This window comes from Tursiops truncatus, chromosome 16, assembly GCF_011762595.2.
Source record: "Tursiops truncatus isolate mTurTru1 chromosome 16, mTurTru1.mat.Y, whole genome shotgun sequence".
Lineage (NCBI taxonomy): Eukaryota > Metazoa > Chordata > Mammalia > Artiodactyla > Delphinidae > Tursiops > Tursiops truncatus.
This window is the reverse complement of record NC_047049.1, coordinates 31,828,851-31,850,315: the sequence shown is the minus strand read 5'-3', so window position 1 is coordinate 31,850,315 and position 21,465 is coordinate 31,828,851. Positions and strand designations below refer to the sequence as shown.

At 46.3% G+C, this 21,465-nt stretch overlaps 1 protein-coding gene across 16 annotated transcripts in view; it reads right to left on the bottom strand.

Moving 5' to 3' along the window:
* Positions 1 to 486: 486 nt before the first annotated feature.
* The window catches only part of SORBS1 (sorbin and SH3 domain containing 1), a 240,787-nt gene continuing 219,808 nt past the window's right edge, over positions 487 to 21,465 (bottom strand). For 11 of the 16 annotated variants that reach the window (XM_073794164.1, XM_073794155.1, XM_073794156.1 and 8 more), the window contains 3 exons: positions 9,729 to 9,787; positions 6,699 to 6,811; positions 487 to 3,797 (listed from right to left, as the gene is read on the bottom strand). In XM_073794164.1, coding sequence (XP_073650265.1) covers positions 3,730 to 3,797; positions 6,699 to 6,811; positions 9,729 to 9,787 — 240 coding nt within the window. In that variant the 3' untranslated portion in view covers positions 487 to 3,729. Of the gene's footprint in view, positions 3,798 to 6,698; positions 6,812 to 9,728; positions 9,788 to 10,508; positions 10,569 to 21,465 lie in introns of all 16 variants that reach the window. The other 5 variants (XM_073794153.1, XM_073794154.1, XM_073794165.1 and 2 more) reach the window with 1 other exon arrangement.

Here is a 21,465-nt window from a genome sequence, read left to right as displayed (position 1 = left end):
CCAAATGGAGATGCCAGGGGAGGCTGGATGCCTAGTGCCATAGCCTTGACACACTTGGTTTGGGAGTGAACACAAGGACAGACTGCATTTTCACCCACTGTGGACTCGTAGCCAGATTTAACTTGTTTAGAAAAACTAAGTGCTGTCTCATTTTCTGTACCCATGTCTTGTGGAGTAAATTGAGACCCATTATACATATTTTATAATGGGCACTTTTGCTTTTAAAGACATGTGCATTATTCTTGTAATCAGAACAAATACAAACATTTTAGAAAGAATGGTGAAATGGTCAACGTTAATCAATTCAGAGTGTCACGGAGTTAGCCTGTTGAGAATAGAGTAAGTGGTACCCTCAAGGAGTGAGGGGGAAGCCAGATGTTAGTAAGAATGGAAAAGGAGAGTGTGCACCATTGAAGAGGTGAATATAGGTCTCATTTGAGAAATTTGAAAGGGTAGGAAACAATGAATGGTAAGAACAAACATATGCCACGCAATTCTGAATAAAGTTTATTAAATAACATGTACAGCCAATGTAGTAATTCAACATCTATTTGTCAGATCGATCCACTGCATAAAGAAAAATAGATGAACAGAAAAATCTGTGTCTGCATAGTACATGCTCTTGGTGTATAATTTAAATGGCAATACTTTAATTGGTTATATATAATGTCAGTTATTTTTCTTTCAGAATATATTTTTTGTAGTAACCTATTCTAGCAATAGGCCTTAATACTACTGCAGATAAACAGGACTGCAAAAAAAAATCAAAAACAAAATAAGAAAAACCACTATAATTGTGAGATAACAGTTACGTTCTCTCCCAGAAAGAATGATTATTTAAAATTATAACACTTTACAAGGGCTATTTTTGTGCTAAAAATCGGCAGGTAAGTTATTTTGGAATTCCTTCATTTAAATATGCAAAAAAACTTCATGACTTCCTTATTTTACTCCCCCTTCGGTTCAAATTTTTAAAATTTTTCTATACAAAGTAGGTACATGGACTATACAAAGTTAAATATACATATTTACAGTCCCACTTCTTAAGCATGTGATTTTTTTTCTCTTACTGATCCCAGAAAGACTGCAGAAGTTAAGTAGTGTGGGGCTTGCCTTTACCCAGAAGCATGGCTAATCTATTCAAAATGTGTTGCAGGGCATGCCGCCAGTTAGTTGCACTTGCAATTAATAAACCTGTATAAATATCTCAGCATAAAAATAGGTATTTTGTATTACTAAATGTCTGAAGACAAAGGGGCAGTTGGAACCCTTTGTTCCTTGTGTCATATGTAGGAAGCTGAAGTTTGATGCAAATTTTAACAGATGCGTTTATTAAAGATGGGCAAATTGGTGAGGCATACCTGGGATTCTGGAGATATACAAAGTCGTGAGGCTGGCATCATATGCAAATGTGGCTTTACAAATTGGTTTATTTTCTAGCTGTATTTAAAGAGGTGTTCAAACTTACCTACTTAATCAATAAGCACCCCTCAAAAAACAGATAAGATCGTGTTATGAATGGTTTGCATCTAAGAAAGACCAGGAAACACATTAGCCAATATACATTCCAAAATGGGTGATGCTGCTGTGTGAAATGCATGTGGATAATATGCACTTGAACTGTATTCGGAGCGGGGAGGAGAGACAGAAACAGAGTGCCCTTGGATGGTGAGGTGGACCTTCCAAAGCACTGAGGCTTTCTTAGGGAATATCAGTAAGTCCCTTTCTACCCAGGAAGCTCATCCGCCCTCACCTATAGCCCCAGCCCCACCTCCACCATTAGTTCCACAGCCTTTCCCCCTTGGGATTAAGGCTCTGCTCTGTTCTAGTGAAAAACCAGTGTTTCTGTGAAGAAATAACACCTTCCTCTTATCAGTCATTTATACTTTACTGTGAAGGAGTCAGTGGCAGTTGCTTTCCTGAGAGCATGCTTTGAAGGACAGGGAGTGAGGGTACTGTGGCTCTCTGACGGGGGTGGGCAGCTGGTGGGGGTCCTAAGATGCGTAGTGGAGGGAGAAGCTGAGGCACTGAAGACAAACTCTGTGCTTATAAAGACTCTGGGACATGGGTCCTAGGCCAATTCTGAGCTATATGCAAAGAGTCAGGGTTCCTGTACACACCCTATCAACCTGGAACTGCTACTCCTATTTGTGACCTTGGATGTGTATTTGTGGGCAGGATGAGAGTTTGAAGACCCTGGAAACAGTTCCAAGTATTTCCAGCCATAAACCACCTTCAGACAAAGGTTCTTCCAGCATCCTAGTTGTTCAAGGTGAGCTAATGGAGACAGAAATATGACAATGCTTTCTAGGGCCCCTTCAGGGAAAATTCATCTCTTCCTCTCTCACACCCTTCTTAGCACTTATCACAGTCTCTCTTGATTCAGTATTTTTGTGTGTCTGTCTCTCCAACCACCTCTGAGTTCCCAGCAGGCAGGGAATGAGTTATTTCTATCTTTATCTCTCCAAGGTGTCTAACAGAGTGGCCAGTAAGCATCCTTGAATTGGATAAAGTTGTGACGGAACACCCCAGGCATCCCAGCAGCCTCCATCCCCCACAAAAGACTGGCCTCCTGGGAGTGGCAGGATCACGGCCTCACTCTTAGGGCCACTGTATCTGCACCTTCTGCTCTAAAGAGAAGCCTCACAGGGTGAGTCATAACCTTGGGTTCCTACGTTTGGGGTAGTCCTTGGACTCCTCTGGCCAATGAAAATGGAGACACGGTGAACCTCTTCTAAGGCTTGGAGCGTGGCTTGCTCATCAGTGGCCCCTGGCGTCCAGTGTACACTGGTGTACGTTACCTGAGTCACTGAATACCATCCTTGGTTCTCTGTGAGAATAGGCCTATCAACCCCAAACTGTCCTGGCCTAAAACCCAGAAAAGAAAGAGCAGCAATGGCATTCTGCTAAATGAAACTGTGCTGCCCTGAAGGTGACCGTTCATAACAGCCAGTGATACGGGGAAGGAGCCACTGCAAGGGCCCTCAGGCTACAGCGCTTCTTGAGTTAATCAACTGGAAATACAAATTTAACTATCTGCCTGGCTACCCTGCTCCAGGGGCAAACCTTGTGTGCTTCTGTGGCTGAACACCGGGGGCGTCAGTGGCAAAGCTGCACGCAGGCTGAATGCACTGGGCGCCTACTTTGACCTCCATTTCCCCACCTACCTCCAGTGAGGGACTGGGCCTTGGGTAGTTTGGGGTCTCCACCACTGTTTAGGGATCGCCTTGGCAGCCCTGACTGGTCTCTCACAGCACTAGGGGACTGGCAGGCTCCGGGGCGACTGGGGGAGTCTGTGTGGGCCTTGGAGGATGGCTGGGGATCTGCCTGTTGCTCTGAGGGCTCCTGCAGGCTAAATGACCCTTTTGAGCCAAAGCCGGTCAAGCCTGAAGCAGCAAGAAGCATTTCTGGCCTAACTGCTCCTGGACCAGGCTGCAGGTCAGATTACTCAAGGTGGGGCGGGGGAGAGGGCAGGGCTGGAGTGGCTCCCAGAAGCAGCTAAGTAAATACCAACTTGCCTCATTCCTTTTCTGCGTGGTTCAGCCCTGATACACGCAGTAAGCTTAGACAGGTTCAGGTTTTAAATGCAACACTTCTCTGTCCTCTCTTTTCTTCTTTCTTTATCCACTGCATTAGTTTTCCTACTGACTCAATGTTTAAATAAAGAGACAAATTCATGAATTATGCTTCATCCTCCAATAAAAATCATCTCTGTGGTTTTCAGTCTTCTTATAGATACAAAGGCTTTACATAGTTGCCTGGGAAAGTACCAAACTGCCTTGTCCTTCTTGAAGTACCTATAAAAAAAAAATACACACAATGAGAAGACTCACCCATTTGAGTTCAGAGAGTCCTTGGTAACAATCCTGCAGCTTGTAGAAGGGCATTTGGTTTCCAAATCACTTTCCCCTATCTTATCTCATTTAGGCTGCAGAATAATGCTGGGTGATAAGCAAGGCGGGCATTTCTAACACTCGCATTTTTTTTCACAGAAACCCAAGCTCAGAGACAGACTTTGAACCCAGGTCTCTGACTCCTAGCCCATTGCTCTTTCCAGTACTTCTCCTTTATGGAAGAATGAACAGTTACCAACACAACAAGGTACTGGGGATTTAGAATTTCTAAACTGTAGGATTTCTAAAGTCCACTGGCTATGACTGCACAGCAAAAGGAAATCTCCCTCCTGAGCCTAGGCCCCAGATTGACTCCCTGTCTTCACTACCAACCTTGTCAGGGTTCCCTCTGAGCCAGGAGCATTGAGCTACCAGGGAACAAGCCCTTCCTGGGCTGCTCCACATCCAGCATTGCTGGATCCCTAATCTAGCAATAGTTCCTTCCCTTGGGATTCTCTCTCTAAAGCTGGGAGGTAAGGGTGGAGTGGCAGATAGATGTTGCGTCATTATTACCCTCATTAGCAAACATCACAATGTGATCATTGCATCCTTTCCCCGATTGGCTTGGATAGGGCTTCAGAATCCTGCTGAACACACTTCAAGCAGCCACTATCAGTGGGTTGGAGTTGTTGCCCAAAGTAAAACTTCTAGGCTAGAAGAATGTGTCAAAGCTAAGGCCATCTAAAACAGCTAGCTGAAACCCCAGGGGGATGGTCAAGGAGGCTGCAGAGAACTGAGATGGTAAAGCCCAGAGATGTGCTCATATGGGTGGTTAGCACCTTTCCTGACGGATGAGAAAAATGAGCTCTCCTGGGTTATTTTCTTCATAGTCTGAACACAAGGCCACTTTTCTAAGTGTTTGAGGAATTAAGGAATCTAAAATATTTCCTTTATTTAGCTGCCTGGCAGATGCCCCTCACCCCATCCCAAGTTCTCATAAAAATGTAAATACTCCTGGAAGGGTTTAACAAATCCTTACTAGCCTGCACTCTAATAGGACAGCCACATGTGGCTCCTGAGCCCTTGAAACAGGGCTGGTCTGAACCGAGCGATGCTGTGACTGTAAAATACATGTTGGATTTCAAAAACTTATGTACAAAAAGAAGAATGTAAAATACCTCCCTGGCAATTTTTCATACTGATGACATGTTCAAATGATAATATTTTAAATGCACTGGGCTTAATATATTAAAATGAATTTCACTGGTTTCTTTGTACTTTTTTCAATGTGGCTTTCAGAAAATTTTAAATTTCATACATAGCTTGAATTATGGTTTTTTTGTTTTTGTTTTTTTTTGGCGGTACGCGGGCCCCTCACTGTTGTGGCCTCTCCCGTTGCGGAGCACAGGCTCCGGACGCGCAGGCCCAGCGGCCACAGCTTACGGGCCCAGCCGCTCCGTGGCATGTGGGATCTTCCCAGACGGGGGCACGAACCCGTGTCCCCTGCATCGGCAGGCGGACTCTCAACCACTGCGCCACCAGGGAAGCCCCATTATGGTTTTTTTTTTTGGCTGTGCTGTGAGGCTTGCAGGATTTTAGTTCCTGACCAGGGATTGAACCCGGGCCCTCAGCAGTGAAAGCACAGAGTCCTAACCACTGGACTGCCAGGGAATTCCTTGCATTATGTTTCTATTGGACTTGCACTGCACTAGAATGTTGCTGACTTTCAGACCTGGTTTCCTTCTGAATAGAACCTCAACGTGGTGAGGACCACAAAACTTCTGCGGGCCCTGGGAGGAGGATGGGGTAGTTTTCTAGGAGGCTGGTGAGGCCAAGGCAGATCTTTCTGTCTTCCCATTTGTGCTGAGGCCTTGTTCTCACGGCCCCAGTCCTGACATTATTTCGATTTAGCAAAGCTTTTCTAGGGAGATAGGAAAGAGGTGGTCTTTGGAAAGAAGATAAAGGTAAAGCCAGTTGTTTAAGGGGTAGAGTGTCAGTGGTTCCCAGCATTATATTTGTGCCTGAGCAGAAAGAACAGAGGCTCAGGGAGAGACGAGCCTAAGTTCATATACTGGCCCTACCATTTGCTCCCTGGGTGGTGACCTTGGGGCTAGTTACTTAACCTCTTTGGGCCTCAGTTGTTGAATCTGTGGAAAGAGGATCATTCTTGTCTTACAGGCTGTTTGTTGAGAGAACTTCAGTAAGAAAGTATATCAAGCATCTGTTTTGTTACAGAATCTCAAATTCTGATCTTTCTCTCCCCCATCCTATGAAAGTGACTCCTTTCATTAAGCAGGTTGCTTTGAGGAAAGTTATTAGAAGCCTGGAGTAAATGAGGTCTTTGGAATGTCTACACATATGCTTGAGCTTCATGGCAGAAATCTAGGCTCAAGTGTTCTTGTGGTGTTCCACAGGCGTTCTAAAAATTAAAATTTCCGAATGTAGGACGGACAGATGCGCAATAGAAATACAGAGGGAATTCCCTGGCGGTCCAGTGGTTAGGACTCAGCGCTTTCACTGCTGGGACCTTGGTTCCATCCCTGGTCAGGGAACTAAGATCCTGCAAGCTACATGGCACAGACAAAAAAAAAAAAAAAAGAAATACAAACAGAACTCAATGGATGAAGCTGGCACCTGCCCTTCCATGCAGTAGGTGTTGGCATTTTTGGTTGTCAGGTTCAATGTTAGCATCATCCACACTGCCCTGAGAGCAAACATGAACTGGGTGGCTCATCGTTCCTAATGGTGGTATAGGAACTGAGAAGGCCCTTCTCTGTGTGTAGAGAATAGTGCTCTCTTCGTGACTCATCACGCCTAGTTCTTCCTTCAATACACAACTGGTAAGAGAAGTATGATGTCACTTACCAACAAACCATCCGTCGTCACACTTTTCCATGACATCAACAATATCTCCATCTCGGAGTTCCAATTCATCATCATTCTGTGGTATATAGCTATACAATGCTTGGTAGCTAAATCTGTGAGAGAAATAAACATCGACTCAAACACTGATGGAATTAAATAATGAGTTTTAAAAACCCATTTCAGCTGAATCAACATTTGGGTAGTGTTTCCTACTCATCAGTGGGGATAAAAGTATTTTATTGGCTATTTCTCTAATAATTTGGGGAGATCCATGTGATAAGCAAATTAAGATTCACAGGGATGGGGAACTTCTGAGAAGCAAGTCCTGATCAGTCCTTTTATTCAGTTTCATTTGGTTACCACAGCCAAGCTTTTTTGTCTAGATGCTCCCCCTTTAAAGTTAATTGAGTCCTTTTCTTAACATAGGGTAATACATGTCGATTATCAAGGATAATCAGAAGTTACTTAGGTCCAGAGACAGACATTATATTCTGGTCCCATACATTGGAGAACATGAGGCAACTGTCATGTATATATATAATTTTTAAAAGTACATCTCAATTGCCTCACTGTTTAGCAAAAGTACCTTGAGTTTCTTTACGTGCCAACACACATTTCATTAATTGCTTTTAAATGTGGATGCCACTTTTCTGTTTTAAATGTGGATGCCACTTTTCTGAAACTCTTGAAAGCATTTCTAGCCCAGTGATGTTTGGGGTTAAGATTTTTATTTGCTTGTTAGTTGGCCTTAAGGCAATTTGGTCTGTTCTGACAACACCTCTGGAAATAGCTGGACTACTTGTGAAATCTGATACCTGTTTTGGCAGCAAATAAACGCTTGCTTTCATTTACTCTTTCGATAGATATTTAAGAAGCACCTACTATGCACCAGTTCACAGTTCTGTTTACTTGCTACTTTGAAACACAACAGTAGCAGGTAAAACTTTGCAAACCAGCCCATCATCTACCATTTTCAGTGGATGTCAGTGAATTCCAGCATGTGGGCAAGAGAAACTAGAAACAAGTAAGTGGAGTCAGTTCCTAGAAACAAGAGGTTCTGCTCTCTGCTAAAACCAAAGGGGCAATTTAATTTTACATATTTATTCAAATGTAGTGAAACTCTGGTAGATGGAGCCCGCCAGAAGGAAGGTCTCTAATGAGGAATTAAGAGTTGCAGATGGATTTCCAGTTGGTAAATGAATACATTTTGATGTTTCTGTATTTGCCTGCTGTCTCTTACCCAACCTGGACTCCATGCCTTAGGCCCTTTACTGCCGCTGTGGCTGCTTTGCCAGTCTCAGCTCTGGGAGATTACTCCTGTTATCTGCCTCACTGTCTCACCCCAGACAGCGGAGACCGGCTGGAAGCAGTCCTGCAACCTTGCTGCTTGGGTCCCCGACTGGCTCTAATTTTGGAGGGGCTTCATACTGTTTGGACACGGTTCCATAGAGTCCTTCCCCCGCCTCTGAGCAGAGCTTTAATTTTCCTCCCCTACTGCCATGTGTAAGGAAGGGTCCCTGTTCCTGGCCAGGCTAAACTCCCTTCCCTGGGCTATTTCCTCGACTTAACGTCTTCTCTCTTACATCTTTCGATTCTGTTAACTCCTTCTCAAGTATAGATGTGCTTAAGCCTCTGCATCCTAAGTACAACTCCCCCGTCTCTGCTACTCCCCGAACCTACAGCCTCCCTGTCGCCCGCTCCGCCCACTCACCATCGCACAGACTCATCAGCCCTCTGTAACACAGGGTCTGCCTGCAGCAGCGCTGTCATTGCAGAGGTCACCAATGATTTCTCCGGGTGCCACCTGGAGGACATTTCTCATTTCCTACCCTCCTCGCCTCTCTGAAGCAGGGGCACCACTGGCCACACACTGCTTGCTCTGTGGTACACAAGTGAGTGCTCCTAGACCCTCGCCTGTGTCTCCTGCTGTCTCCTTTGCTGGCTGCTACTCTGTTGCCTTAAAAGTTGGTTCCCCAAGGATCTATCCTCAGTTCTCTTCTCCCTTTCTCCCAATCTCCTCGGGGAATCTTATATAATCTTATATTCTTCCATGCACCAGAGGCCCACTCTTTCCTAGCTCAGGCCCTCACCACTTTTTTGCTGTATTCATATCTCCAAACCACTATCTTTGTCCTTTGTCTCTGAAATCCACTCTCCACTCTGTTAAAACGAAATCCAATTCATGTGTTCCTCTTTTTTTTTTTTTTTTTCTGGCCACGCTGCGTAGCTTGCAGGATCTTAGTTTCCCGACCAGGGATTGAAGCCGGGCGCCACAGCACTGAAAGCGCTGAGTCCTAACCACTGGACCTACTAGGGAACTTCCAAGTATGGTCCTGATTTTAAAAACCTTCAGTGGCTCCTGAGTGAATGCAGACTAAAATCCAAATTTATTTCAGTTGCATTCTACAGTCTGGTCCTAACCTGCTCCTTGAGCTTTGTCTCCATTCCCTCCATGAACTGCACACCGTGGCCACAGGGGTTTTTCGATGTTCTCCAAACACTACCTACTCCGGGCCTTTGCACATTTGGTTTTCTCAGCTGAGAAGACCTTTTACCTCCCTGCTCTAGCTCTCAAATCCGATTTGTCTTTCAATGCTTATTCCAGAACCCCCTTCCTCTGTGAATGGAGTTTACTCCTTTGTGCTTAGAACATAGATATCCAATACTTTTTTTTTTTTTAAATGAATGGATCAACCCTATTCATTCCTCTCCAGTCAGAATTAACACTCCTTCCTCTACACTATCACAGCACTAGGAATGAAACCAGTCAGCGCAGCTCCCAGTTGCCCAATATGGCAGTAAATTCTTTACCTCTCTCCCCCAAGAGTCCATGACCTCCTTTATTTACCTGCCACCTATTTTCACGTTGGCTGATGGGAAACAGCCTTAACTAGAAACCCTCAGAGAAGCTTGGAGTGACTGGTTCATCCCCCCAAATGGCTGCCCTTCGCACAGTCAGTCAGTGACCCACTTCCTAAGCCCAACGGTCTACTGAGAACTCGAGAACTGAGGTTCGCCAAGTGTACTTACAAATCCTGGGAGGTTTGACTCCTGTCTGGGGTGACTCTTCGCTGCTGGGCTTGAGGTTGCTGAGAAATGATTAGAGATGATTTATTGTCAGAAGGGGATACCTTGTGATGAAAGTCAAGGGGATGAGAAACAGTGCTGCAGTAATGAACAGATTTTTCGGCAATGTTTATGATCTCATTGCAAACTGCTTCCTGTGGTGGCCCCGAGATATCCAGAAACCCCCATAAAACAGTCAACATGGGGACAAAAAAAAAGAAAGAGAGGAAGAGATGTAACATTCCAGACGAAGCACATAAGTCCAGGGAAACAACAGAGTTGAAGATCCAGGTTAAAAAAATAGATATTCCAGTAGTGGAGTGCAGGAGGAATCCAGGTGTAAGCATGGAAAAAACAGGTAAGATACAGAAGAATTTGGGATTTAGTATGAATATTTAAAAAAAAAAAAAAAGGCAGCAGCATAAAAGCCTGTAATTAGTGAGTAACTGTTACAAATGGAATAATTACAGGATAGAAATGCAAGTATGTATCCCCAATCATGCACTAATATATTAATTTAATCCCACATGTAGGCAGAGTAGAAATATGGTCTCAAAATTCCTCTGCTTTTTTTTTTTTTTTGAGGGGAGAGGGTGGCCTAACATCTCTCTCTACTACAATAGCCATATAATTCTTGTAAATAATGGCTCTGTGAGTTAACCAGGCATTACTCCAGTCTAGACTCTACAAATCAGTAAGAATTCTCTTTAGAAAAGCTACAGTCTTATTCAACAGGCATCTTACCACATAGCTCTTTTCAGATTCTGTGAGATCAGGTCCTGCTCTCAATGAATGATGAGAAGGCTGTGATCACCAAGCAAATTATAAGGGAGACATTTTAGCAGATGTCACATTGGAGAGGATTCAAAATAAAAGTGTGAGCAAATACACATACCACAGCATCACATTCAATGACACCGGATACTCGTGGCCTATGGCCACCGAGTTTCCAAGACAACACGGTGGGAGCAGAGGAGAAAGTGCAATGTACAGAGTTAGAAGCAAGGTTCCAGGCAATGAAATGAGCAGTTGGGAACATGGCTGCAGTGAGGTGAGAATGAACAACACAGGGACCCCAGATTGGCAGGGAAGAGACACAGAAGGGCTACCTTAAGGAACAGTTATGTCCCTCTGTAACCACGCACGTTGGTCCCCTTGCTCTCAGCTGGCAAGCATCTATGGAAGGGCTGCTGTACCAAAAGCCAGTTCCACTTATTCTGACTGGGAACCTCCTCTGGCAGAGCAGGCTCATGAAAGTATCAGGTATGCCATTTTCCCGTGTGTATAGAAAGAGCAACACTTTTGAAAAACTCCTTGGTACTATGTGACGTATCAAGTGAGACTGTTCCCCAGGAAAAACCTGCACGTGATACTCTCCAGCTAAGTATGCGATCGATGAGTTCTGATATCTCATGGGGCAGAGCTTGCTTCCAGAAACAGGATGGTGTGTCCTGACACACTGGTAGAAATGAAACTATCACTCTTCACTCACCAGCTTAGGCCCCACATGCTGACGTGGAAATAAAGTGCAATCGTGGCCAAGCGGACCTGTCTTTTAAGTAAGGATCCTGTAGCACAGGCCAGGCCTTCACTGAAAGAATGTCTGGAATTATTTATCCCAGAGAGGATTCAAATCCAAGCTCTAAGAAGTCTCCCTAAATGAATATTTGAAGAGCCATCCTTGGAGAAACCCTCCAGCTAACGTGCAATAATAGTCATGAGTCACAGCAACTCCAGGGCCTTCTAGAAGAGCACTCTGATCTTTAGTGTGTGACCCACTTGTTTCACAGGAAGGCCCAGAGAGGGTGAGGGCCTCCCCTGAGGTCACCCAGCAAGTTAGTGGTAGACCTGCCTCCTGGATTCACCTACTGTCCCGCTGGACCTTCTCTTTCATCCTCGGACCATTTCCCTCATTATTAAGTGTGCTCACTGACATTATTCTCAATGAGTCCCACAGAAACCCTGGAGACAGGCAGGACAGGGTTTATCATCCCATTTCCTTTTAAAGCCCAGGAAGCGGATGCTCAGAGGGGTTTAGTGCATTCCCCAATGTCACACAGCTAACAAGAGGTAACACTACCCCACCACACCATCCCTTCCTGTTCGTCTCCGCTGTAAATTCTCATCCATTAGCATGGCCTGCAGGACCAGCTTTCATCCCAGCCATCACTTCTACACTCTCATCCTTTTGGAAAACCTTTTCAAGTTCTCCAAACTGCAATCTCTTAAACCGGCGCCCTTGGACTCGGGGAGAAGAGACAGAACTGCAAGGGTTCTGCTCTTTAGAAGACGTCTCAGGACCCGCGGGCCTTGGCCAGGTGACTGGGAGCTGACCTTGTGTGGCCCCACTCACTGCCCATCCAGCCTCTGGATCAAGGCTTCTGCATAACAAAGGAAAATAATGACACTCCCAAGCACCTACTATACGGGCTTCTATGTGGCAGCACTGAGTGGGTGATACCTACAGGCAGATTTTGACTTGATAGAAGGTAAAACTTTCTAAACATGAGAGCTGTCCAACAGAAGGGACTGCCTCGAGAGGAAGTGAGTGGTCAGTCCCAGCAGCTGTTCCAGCTGAGGCAGTGTTGACTTTTGCTAGATGGGATATTGTAGAGCACTGCTGCTCAAACTCTACTGTATGTCAGATTCCCCTGGGATCCTGTTAAAATGCAGATTCTCATCTGACACATCTGGATGCATCCTAAGCCTGTTCATTTCCATTTGGTGGTGCCCATGCTGCTGGTCCACAGACCAGCTTTTGGGGAGCAAGGCTGAAGAGCACCTCGGTTACCCAACACTGAGATTCTTTGTCTACAGTGTGCCAAGACTGGTGGGTCTGGCTCACCTCGAGAAAATAAAAGTTCTCATAAAGAGAGAAAATATTTCCAAACTCCAGCTGGTGGCCTGACAACCTCAGGTCAAGTGCAGCACAAAGAGAGGATGCAGACAATTTACTGACATGACCTCCAGTTTACCAAAGCCCCACAGCATCTTTCGAATCAACTTTAATCCTAAAGGAGTGACTGGAATCAATCATCTAGCAAATACTTCACACTTAAATTTAAAAGAGTTTTGGTGAATCAGCTACATTAAGAACCACCTGATAGTTTACTACCCCCTTTTTTTTTTTTTGGCTGAGCCGTGTGGCATACAGGATCCTAGTTCCCCGACCAGGGATCAAACCCATGCCCCCTGCATTGGGAGCTCCGCGTCTTAACCACTGGACCACCAGGGAGGTCCCACTGTCCCTTTCTTTTGTAAAGCATCTTTTTTTTTTTTAAAGTCGCTTTCAAAGCACATATAGGGGGGCTTCCCTGGTGGCACAGGGGTTGAGAATCTGCCTGCTAATGCAGGGGACACGGGTTCGAGCCCTGGTCCGGGAGGATCCCATAGGCCGCGGAGCAACTAGGCCCGTGAGCCACAACTAGTGAGCCTGCATGTCTGGAGCCTGTGCTCCACAACAAGAGAGGCCGCGATAGTGAGAGGCCCGCACACTGCGATGAAGAGTGGCCCCCGCTTGCCACAACTAGAGAAAGCCCTCGCACAGAAACGAAGATCCAACACAGCAAAAATAAATAAATTAATAAACTCCTACCTCCAACATCTTAAAAAAAAAAAAAGCACATATAGGTCCATTACCTCACATGCCTTTTATACTCACCCTTTGACTTGGGGAGGGCAGAAAAGGAAATTTTAAGGCTCATGGAATTCTGAAGATTTTCACAAGGTGGCAAAGCCACTGAGTACTGAACCTCTCGGGTTCTAGTCGCCATACACCACCTCCCTCTTGGCTCGTGATGGGATAGCTGGGGTAAGGATGATAGCAACACCCAGCTTCTGCCTCTCCTGAAAACAGGCACTGTAACTTCTCTTGAATACTTTTTCTTTGTGTAAAAGGTCCAGTGTGCAGTAATGGATGTCATCCAATCATTAACTCAAGGATCCGCAGTTCTGAGAAGGGATCCTGACCCAGCTGATACCCTCCTTGGACTCAGGTCATATGCAAACCAGAGGATGATCGTCACCGCAACCTTCACATCTAGACAAACTTAACATCTAGTACAAACTCAACTCATCCCTGAGAGTCACCTGTTGCTTACTTAACGTCTGTGGAATAAATGAAGACGGCAAGAAGAATATTCATCCTGTTCGGGAAGATGATTCAGTTTCTCCCTATTTGAAATGCATTCCTTAGATTTAAGCCAAACATCTCATACAGCGGAAATGTAAACAGTTTTTTTTTGGGGGAGTGGGGTGGGTGGAGTAGAGGTGGGTACAGCATGTGGACCTTTGGTGGAGATGGAAACCATTGATATCCGTTACAGGGACTCGCCCTTCACTTTGAAGGCTGTTTACTTTCAGACATTTTTTCCCTCCGGGCGTATGTTTTGTCTTTCCCTGGTCTCACTTTCTAACCATATACAGCTTTCTATATCTCTTCCTCTGAACTTATCCTATCCAATACGGTAGCCAGTAGCCACATGTATCTACTCAACACTTGAGATGGGGCCAGTATGAACTGTGTCATAAGTGTAAAATTATTTACACTTTTTACGAAATTATTTTTTACAAAATTATTTCCCAAACTTAGTATAAAATGTAAAATAGCTCAACAATTATCCTGATTATATATTAAAATGATACTATTTTAGATATGTTTGGTTAAATCAAATATAACTAAAATTAATTTCACTTACTCCATTTTACTACCAGAAAATTTTAAATTACGTACGTGACTCACGTCATATTTCTGCTGGCCAGTGATGCTGCCAAACCGTCCCGGGTCTTAGTGTACACCCTTCTTTAAGCCTAAAAGTGGACAAAGTTCTAACCAGGACCTCAGCCAGGGCTGGGGATAAAGGGACTATTATCTCATGCTAAGTACACTTCAGACTCCTGGAAATACATTCCAGTTTTTCACATGTTTAGGAAAACAGCCACCAGCACCCCCCGCCCCGCCCCACTGCACTGCCCTCCCAGATCAACAGTAAGCAGGTGATAGTTGCTGATCCAGAAACAGCTTTTCTTCCATATTTGCACACAGAAACACAAGTCGGCCCTCCTGGCCTGGAGCTTTTGTTTCATTCTTCCGAGTGAGCAGCCCTTCATGTGTCCTTGCTCTGTGGCCCTGCTGCCTTTCTACCTTCAGTTCACAGCGGTCCCTCAGAAATCTGACCCTGCATCCCTGGGGCTGTTAATCCCTCTGGATCCACAAAAAACACCTGGTGCTCCTATGAGTTACTAAGCATTCTCTTCCAGCTCTGGGCGTGTGCCAAAGCCTTGAAGCCCAAAATAAAATGTCCCCAGGCTAGAGGCCATCAGGAAGTCCTGGCGACGTGGACAGGGCAGAGGACTCCACCTCCACGTGGCCCCTCTAGAAGAGCCCCTCTAGAAGCGGCAGGAGTCTCTGCTCTCCCAACCTGCGTGCGTCTCTCAGAGATGGCGTGCCTCTGCTCATCACATACCCCGAATCTCCTCTCCTCAGACCTCACCTCTCTGGTGACCCACACTGTCCTCCCAGGGGACACTGGACTGGGAGGGAGGAAACTGGGTTCCAGGACAGGGTCTCCCAGTAATTTATTGATTTTTGAGCAAAATGCTTAACTTCTTTGGATTTCAAGTTCTTAGGAAAATAAGAGGCTTGGGCATGATTTACATAAACATCTTTTTTGGCTCTAAAGTTCTAATGTAGTCATTAGACTGTGCTCGTCCTATGAATTGAGAACCAGGGCTGGGCAAGGCTGACCTGGCTTAAGGGGGCCAGCACTCCACTCACTGCCCACTGGACAGTCGCCTCCGGGTGGCTGGAGAGCTCACCTCTGGCAGTGTGGGAGGCGAGGAGCTGCCCGGGTGGTAGAGGGAGAGGTGCAGCTCCTGGAAGACCGCAGGCAAACTCTGCCAGAGCAGTTAGAAGACCTGAAAGACAGGCTCCTGGCTTTCGGCTCTAGGAAACCTCCGCAGGTCCTGCAGAACAGTCTGACTCCACTGAGTTTTCCTCTTGCATTTATTAAGAAAAAGATCCCAGCTTACGTATAAAACTAATTACCACCAATTAGTTCAACTGCTTACCGCCTAGACTCAATCTCCTTGCAGATCAGTCCACAGACAACACATCGGCGTTGTTGTGACGTGAATCTGATGACAGCACTGAACTTAACACGCTCAGCCTTCTCATAGTCTGTGGCGGGGTATGTTTCTTTCCCAAAACAATCAGACGAGTGATGGCAAATATGTATCCAAGTATGAAGGAACCAAAAGCTTTCCAAGAGGATGCCTTTGTACTCGAGGTGAGAGAGAATAACGAGAAGCACTGATTTACAGAGTGCAAATTCTAAATGTTCTAAAGTCTGGATTTGTATAACCAAAGTAAAAGAATTCTTCCACCTTCTACTTTCTTGTGTCCCCCAACCCCATCTTCCTCTCCTAGGTGGAATGGAGTAAGGAGGATAAAATAAACTACTTTTGTTTCTTTTCCCTGTCAGCAAGTATTTATCGAGTCCCAGCTACTTGCTCTGTGCTAGGTCCATTCATCTCCAGGAAACCTCATTTCATCCTCATAATAACTCAATAAGGCAATCAGTATTTACCTCATCTTACAAAACTAAGACCCAACATGTCAGAGTTGGGAATTGAAGCACGAGGATTGGAACCCCATTCTCTCTGACTCCAAGTTCCCTGCCCTCCCAACACATCCTGATCTGCCGGGCTGTGCTCTGCCAGAGGGGAAGACGTCAGAATAGCTGAGGGAGGTGCCCATCAAGAGACCACCTTAAGTCGCCCCGTACTCTGCAGCTGGCATGAGCGTTTCTACTGCAATCCTCCATTTCTCCTAACACCTTTGTAGGGGTGGACACTGCAACTGCAGGTTCCCTGCACCTTAGGTGTTGAGCGCATACCTGCTGATCATTTTTCTAAGAACTGCAGCCAATGTCTCTCCATCCTGTACACTGTTGAACACCCTCTGTATATATTGAGAGGTTTCCCTTCTGAGTGAGTCAAAGGAAAATGTTTCCCCTTATTAGGTGGGTATTTTAACATTTCTTATTTTCTTTTTGTTCTTGTAAGTTGCATCACATGCTTTCCCTTCTACTTCTGATTTCCATGCTCAAAGAGGGCCTATGCCTTTGTTCTTACCTTTCTGGGAACTAACCTAGTTTCCATGCGGTAAGGGATGTTCCCTCTGAGTTCACCAAAGCACATCTTTCTGTCATCTTTCCCTCTCTCCTCTCCTTTCTCTAAGGCTGTAGTTTGTTCTTATGCTTCTCAGATGCTTTGAAGACACAGAGCTTTCCTGAATACTTTTATTTAAACGTGATGCCCTCAGATTTTACCGTTTGATTGGCTTTCTCCTCTTTAGGACCCAAACTGACATCACATAGGTTTTGTCACTTTTCTCAGCCCTCAGTGCTGTCATTGTAAAAGTAGAGTAGACTGGGGGTTCACAACCTGGGCGAGGGGGTCTGTGGACTCCTAGGGAGCTCTCAGAATGATTCAGGTGTGAATCTCCTAAAACTTTATGCAAAATTGTATGTGTGCCACCCTCTTTCCCAAACAACTGGCCTAGAGTCCTCAGCTAACCTCAGGTTCTCAAAGGTTCTGTGATCCAGAAAAAGTTATGAGTCACTGGAGTAGATGATACTTAAAGATTCTTTTAAATTCAGAAATTCTGTGAGGATCTCTCACTCAGTTGTAGGAGCTCTTAACAACAAAGTCTGGATGCCAGTCTGCAAACAGTGCTATCTTGGGGAAAGCTCAGAAAATATTTGATGATGCTAATGGTGGAGATCTCCCAGATGATATTCCCCTTCACTTTCTCGACCAATTGTCCTAAACCTTCTTGGCCAAAATTTACACGCAACAAGATCCAAGAACTTGGTTGATAATTCTGAACTCTTGGGCATTTTGGATGTGTTTGTGTGTATGTCTTTGTCCAATTGGTTAAGTTGTCCCTCGAAAAAGAAAAGGGAAAGCTTTTGTTTTTCTGTTGTGAAAGTCCACAGGTCTATCATAAACCCCCTCCTTAAAATTTTGTATTTGTTCTTCTCTCTCCTTGTCACTGAAATTCACAGGATTTTTAGCTGATCATAGAATATCAAAGCTAACAGGAAGTTATCTTTGTCTGAATCTTTTGTTTATGGATGAGGAAGCTGCCAGAGAAAGGAAGTGATTCACCCAAAGACACACAGCAGGCTCATGGCAAAGCGGGAGCCAGAGCCCAGGAATCCTGACCTGCAGTGCAGCACCCTTCCCAACGATCCCGCTTCCCCTTAACGCCCCCTACCTCTCATTCACCCCTTTCTGCTGTTCAGAGAACACCACGAGCAACCAACCCAATGTCTCATCAGCTTGGGAGTCTTCAAAGGAGTGAAAAGTCAAACCCTTTCACAGCTGCAGAGATGGGGGCAGTGGGCTGGGCTGGACAGGTGACTCAGGAGAAGGAAAGCAGCAAAGCAGGGACTAACACAATTAGGGAATGCTGATGAGCAATTAGCAAGGGTCACAGGACTTGAGGAAGATGACCAGACACACTGGGAGAAGGTGCTGACCAGTATCCACAAGAGGCACCAATCAGCCCTCCAAGCTCGGCTCCCAGCCCCTTCTGTCCACCTGCGGAAGCGTCAGTGAAACCAGGAACTCACGACTCCCCTCCCTCCTCTCACGTTCCTACTCCTGGGGCTTGGCTGGGCTATTTGCTTGCCTTGAATGCCGCCCTCCTGCTGTTCACCTATCATAAAACCCCCAGTTCTTTAAGCCCCAGATCAAAAGCCGCTTTTCTCTTAAAAGTCTTTCCATCTTCCTCTTCCTGCCGCTTATTATTTCTTCCCATCTTGAACTCTCAGAGCGAACTGTTTGTGACCCTACTTCCCTGTCTGCGTTACAGTTGTGAACATGTCTCATCCCCCCAGTGGAGCTCATACACTCCTTTAGTTGGGGTCAGTCATATTGTATTCTTTCTTTCACTCAAAAAATATTCATTGAGTGCCTTCCATATCTCAGGGGTTCTGGTCCCTTATGCTCTAATGGTGACAAACAAAGGGACGAATACAAAAGAGCTGATAAGTGCCCCTTAGGTCAGGTGCAGGGAGCTGTGAAAGCACAAAGTCCAGCATTTAATCTAGTCTTGCAGGGGGAGGGAAAAGTTGTCAGGAAAGGCTTCCTGGAAGGAGCAACATCTAAGTGGAAAAGTGAAGGACAGGTGGGAATTTCCCAGACATACAAAGCAAGGGAGGCTTTGGAAGGTGAGGCTGGCTTGCTGTCTAAGGGGCCCGATCACATGGGGCCTTCCTAAGCCCATGAAGGAGGAGAGACTTTCCTGAGAGCAAAGGGGAGCCCCTGACGATGTTCACTCCTCTGTGCCTCTTGCAGCACTTAGCACAGTGCCTAGAACATCCTAGATGCTAGAATGGGAGAGGCAGTGGTCATAACATTTCCCAATGTCTTTTCATGCTCTCAGGTTAAATTCCCTCGACCTATGGGTCAGATGCTCAACCTAGCTTCCCAACAGTGATAACAAAATTGAACTACTGGTTTACCGCAAGGACAAGCGTGGCTGGCAGTTCTCCTGATAACGCAGACTGGTCTGGAATGCATTTATTCAAATAAGTGACACAGCCTGAGATCACATCTTGTGACTGGATCACCAGAGAATACCTGTCATTCAAGCCCTTCCCATCTTTAGCTCTGTCATCCAAAGAGGCCCTCAAGAGGCAGAAAGCTTCTTTTGCAGGACCTCATTTCCCGGGTTGCCATCCTGCTCCCAGTGCCAGGAGGGGAAGGCAAAGGGGCTTGGGAGGGAGTGGGTGGGCAGGAGCCCTTTTCACACAACCCCCAGCTCTCAACAGGGAGCAAGACGGGTGCCGTGGAGAAGGGGCTCGTGCTGGGAAAGCAGGAGGAAGGGAGGGGACAGGAAGCGGTGCACTTGGGGTCTGGAAGCCCACCAAGAAAGGCAAATCAGTTTTCAACAAGCCTGGCTTTCTGTGTTGCCAGCCCCCTCCTCTCCTCGTTAGGAAGCGGGAAGCGCGTACCACTAATCTCACCCGAGCGAGCGCCATGCGCACTTCCTGTGCACACTGGGTCCTGGCGTCAGGCCGCAATGACTCACTGCTGACCATAACGAGGCCTCCAGGCCCCAGGCGCTGACTTAGAACATTTACAGAATTGTTCCTGTGTTGAGACATTCACTTCTTTTCAACCAGCCACTTCACCCGCTCTCCCCCGGCGAACTATTCATTCCTGACTAGACACACCCTTCTTTCCTCACAGAACACCCCTTCCAGGAGCACCTGCTCCCGGGCCAGGTAAAACCCTCCCCAGGTATTCTCTTTCCTCAGGCCCACACAATCCACTTTAGGGAGCCTTCCCACATGCCAGGCACCACACCCACCTCATTTAATCCTTACACTGCCCTTCGAGGGAGGGACAGAGTTCCACTCCTACTTTGCACAGGAGAAAACCAGTGGGGAGGCTAAGCCTGGTTATTTATCATTATCCCACACTGTCCTTCCCTGCAGCAATGATGCCCCACTCCCCGCCACAGGCTGGGGCTGCAGGTCTGGCCTCACCTGTGCTTTAGGCCGCTGGGCTCCTGCGGCCTCCAAGCACACCTCTACTGCTGTGTCCGTCAGACTCACTGAAACATAAGGCTCCTCAAGGGCAGAGATGAGATAACCCCTGTATCCTGCCCAGAGGCTGGTGTCTACAGGCCTTCAATCAACTATTTGTTGAGTAAATGACACTTTAAAGGGAAACTGGGATTGCAGGTCTGAGGATCAAGCATCGTCTATCATGGACATTGTGCACAGTAGATAATAAATGATTTGGAGGCATCTTCAAGAATTCTATCTGGTTCGAAAAACATTCTAGAATGTTCTCAGTTCCAGGAGCAGCTCTCCATCACCCAAAGCGGATAGCTTCCATTTGTAAAGTGCTGACATGTTCCGTTCCCAGCCCCTGTGCTTAGCACTTTACATGCATCACTTCGTGGAATCCTCTCAACCAGACTCTGAGGTAGGTGTCACTCTCCATTTTATGGATGAGGAAACTGAAGCTCAGAGAGGGGAAGTAACTCACTCCCAAGTCACTGCACAGTAGAGGTGAGCAGGCATTCAAACCTGGCTGCTTTAGAGAAGCTGCCCAAATCTTTGCCTTCTGGGGTAGTAAACAACGTAGCCAAAATTAGAACCGTGATCCAACTGCTAAGTTCATCTCCCCCTGCCCCCAAATTTTCAGCCCTCAAAACACCCTAGGGCCGCCCTGGTCCAAACCCCCAAATCCGGATAGCTGACCCGGAGAGAAAATGGGACAGTCACCTAAAACCCTGGCCTGCCTTTCAAGGAGCCCAGCACGGGGCCACTCCCCCCAGAACCAAAACGCATTTGCTCTTCAGTGAACAAGTCAGCTCGCACACAAACACGAGACAGGACGAAGACCTGACACGGCTGAGCGCTGGCAGGCAGAGCACCGTGGGTTACGGAAACGAAGCGTGTCGCACACAAAACCGAATCACACGGAGCCCCACCGAAGCCTGGTGTTCTCGGCCGTGTTGGGCAGAGGGAGGATCATCCCCCAGCACGACGGGGCCGGGAGGAAGGCCTGCCTCCTCGTGGGCTTTTGCACCAGCCCAGGAGGTGCCCAACGTGGGGGTCGCTTCTGAATCACCTTGAGAGGCCAGGATACAGACTGTCCTTTGCCTCCACTGTCC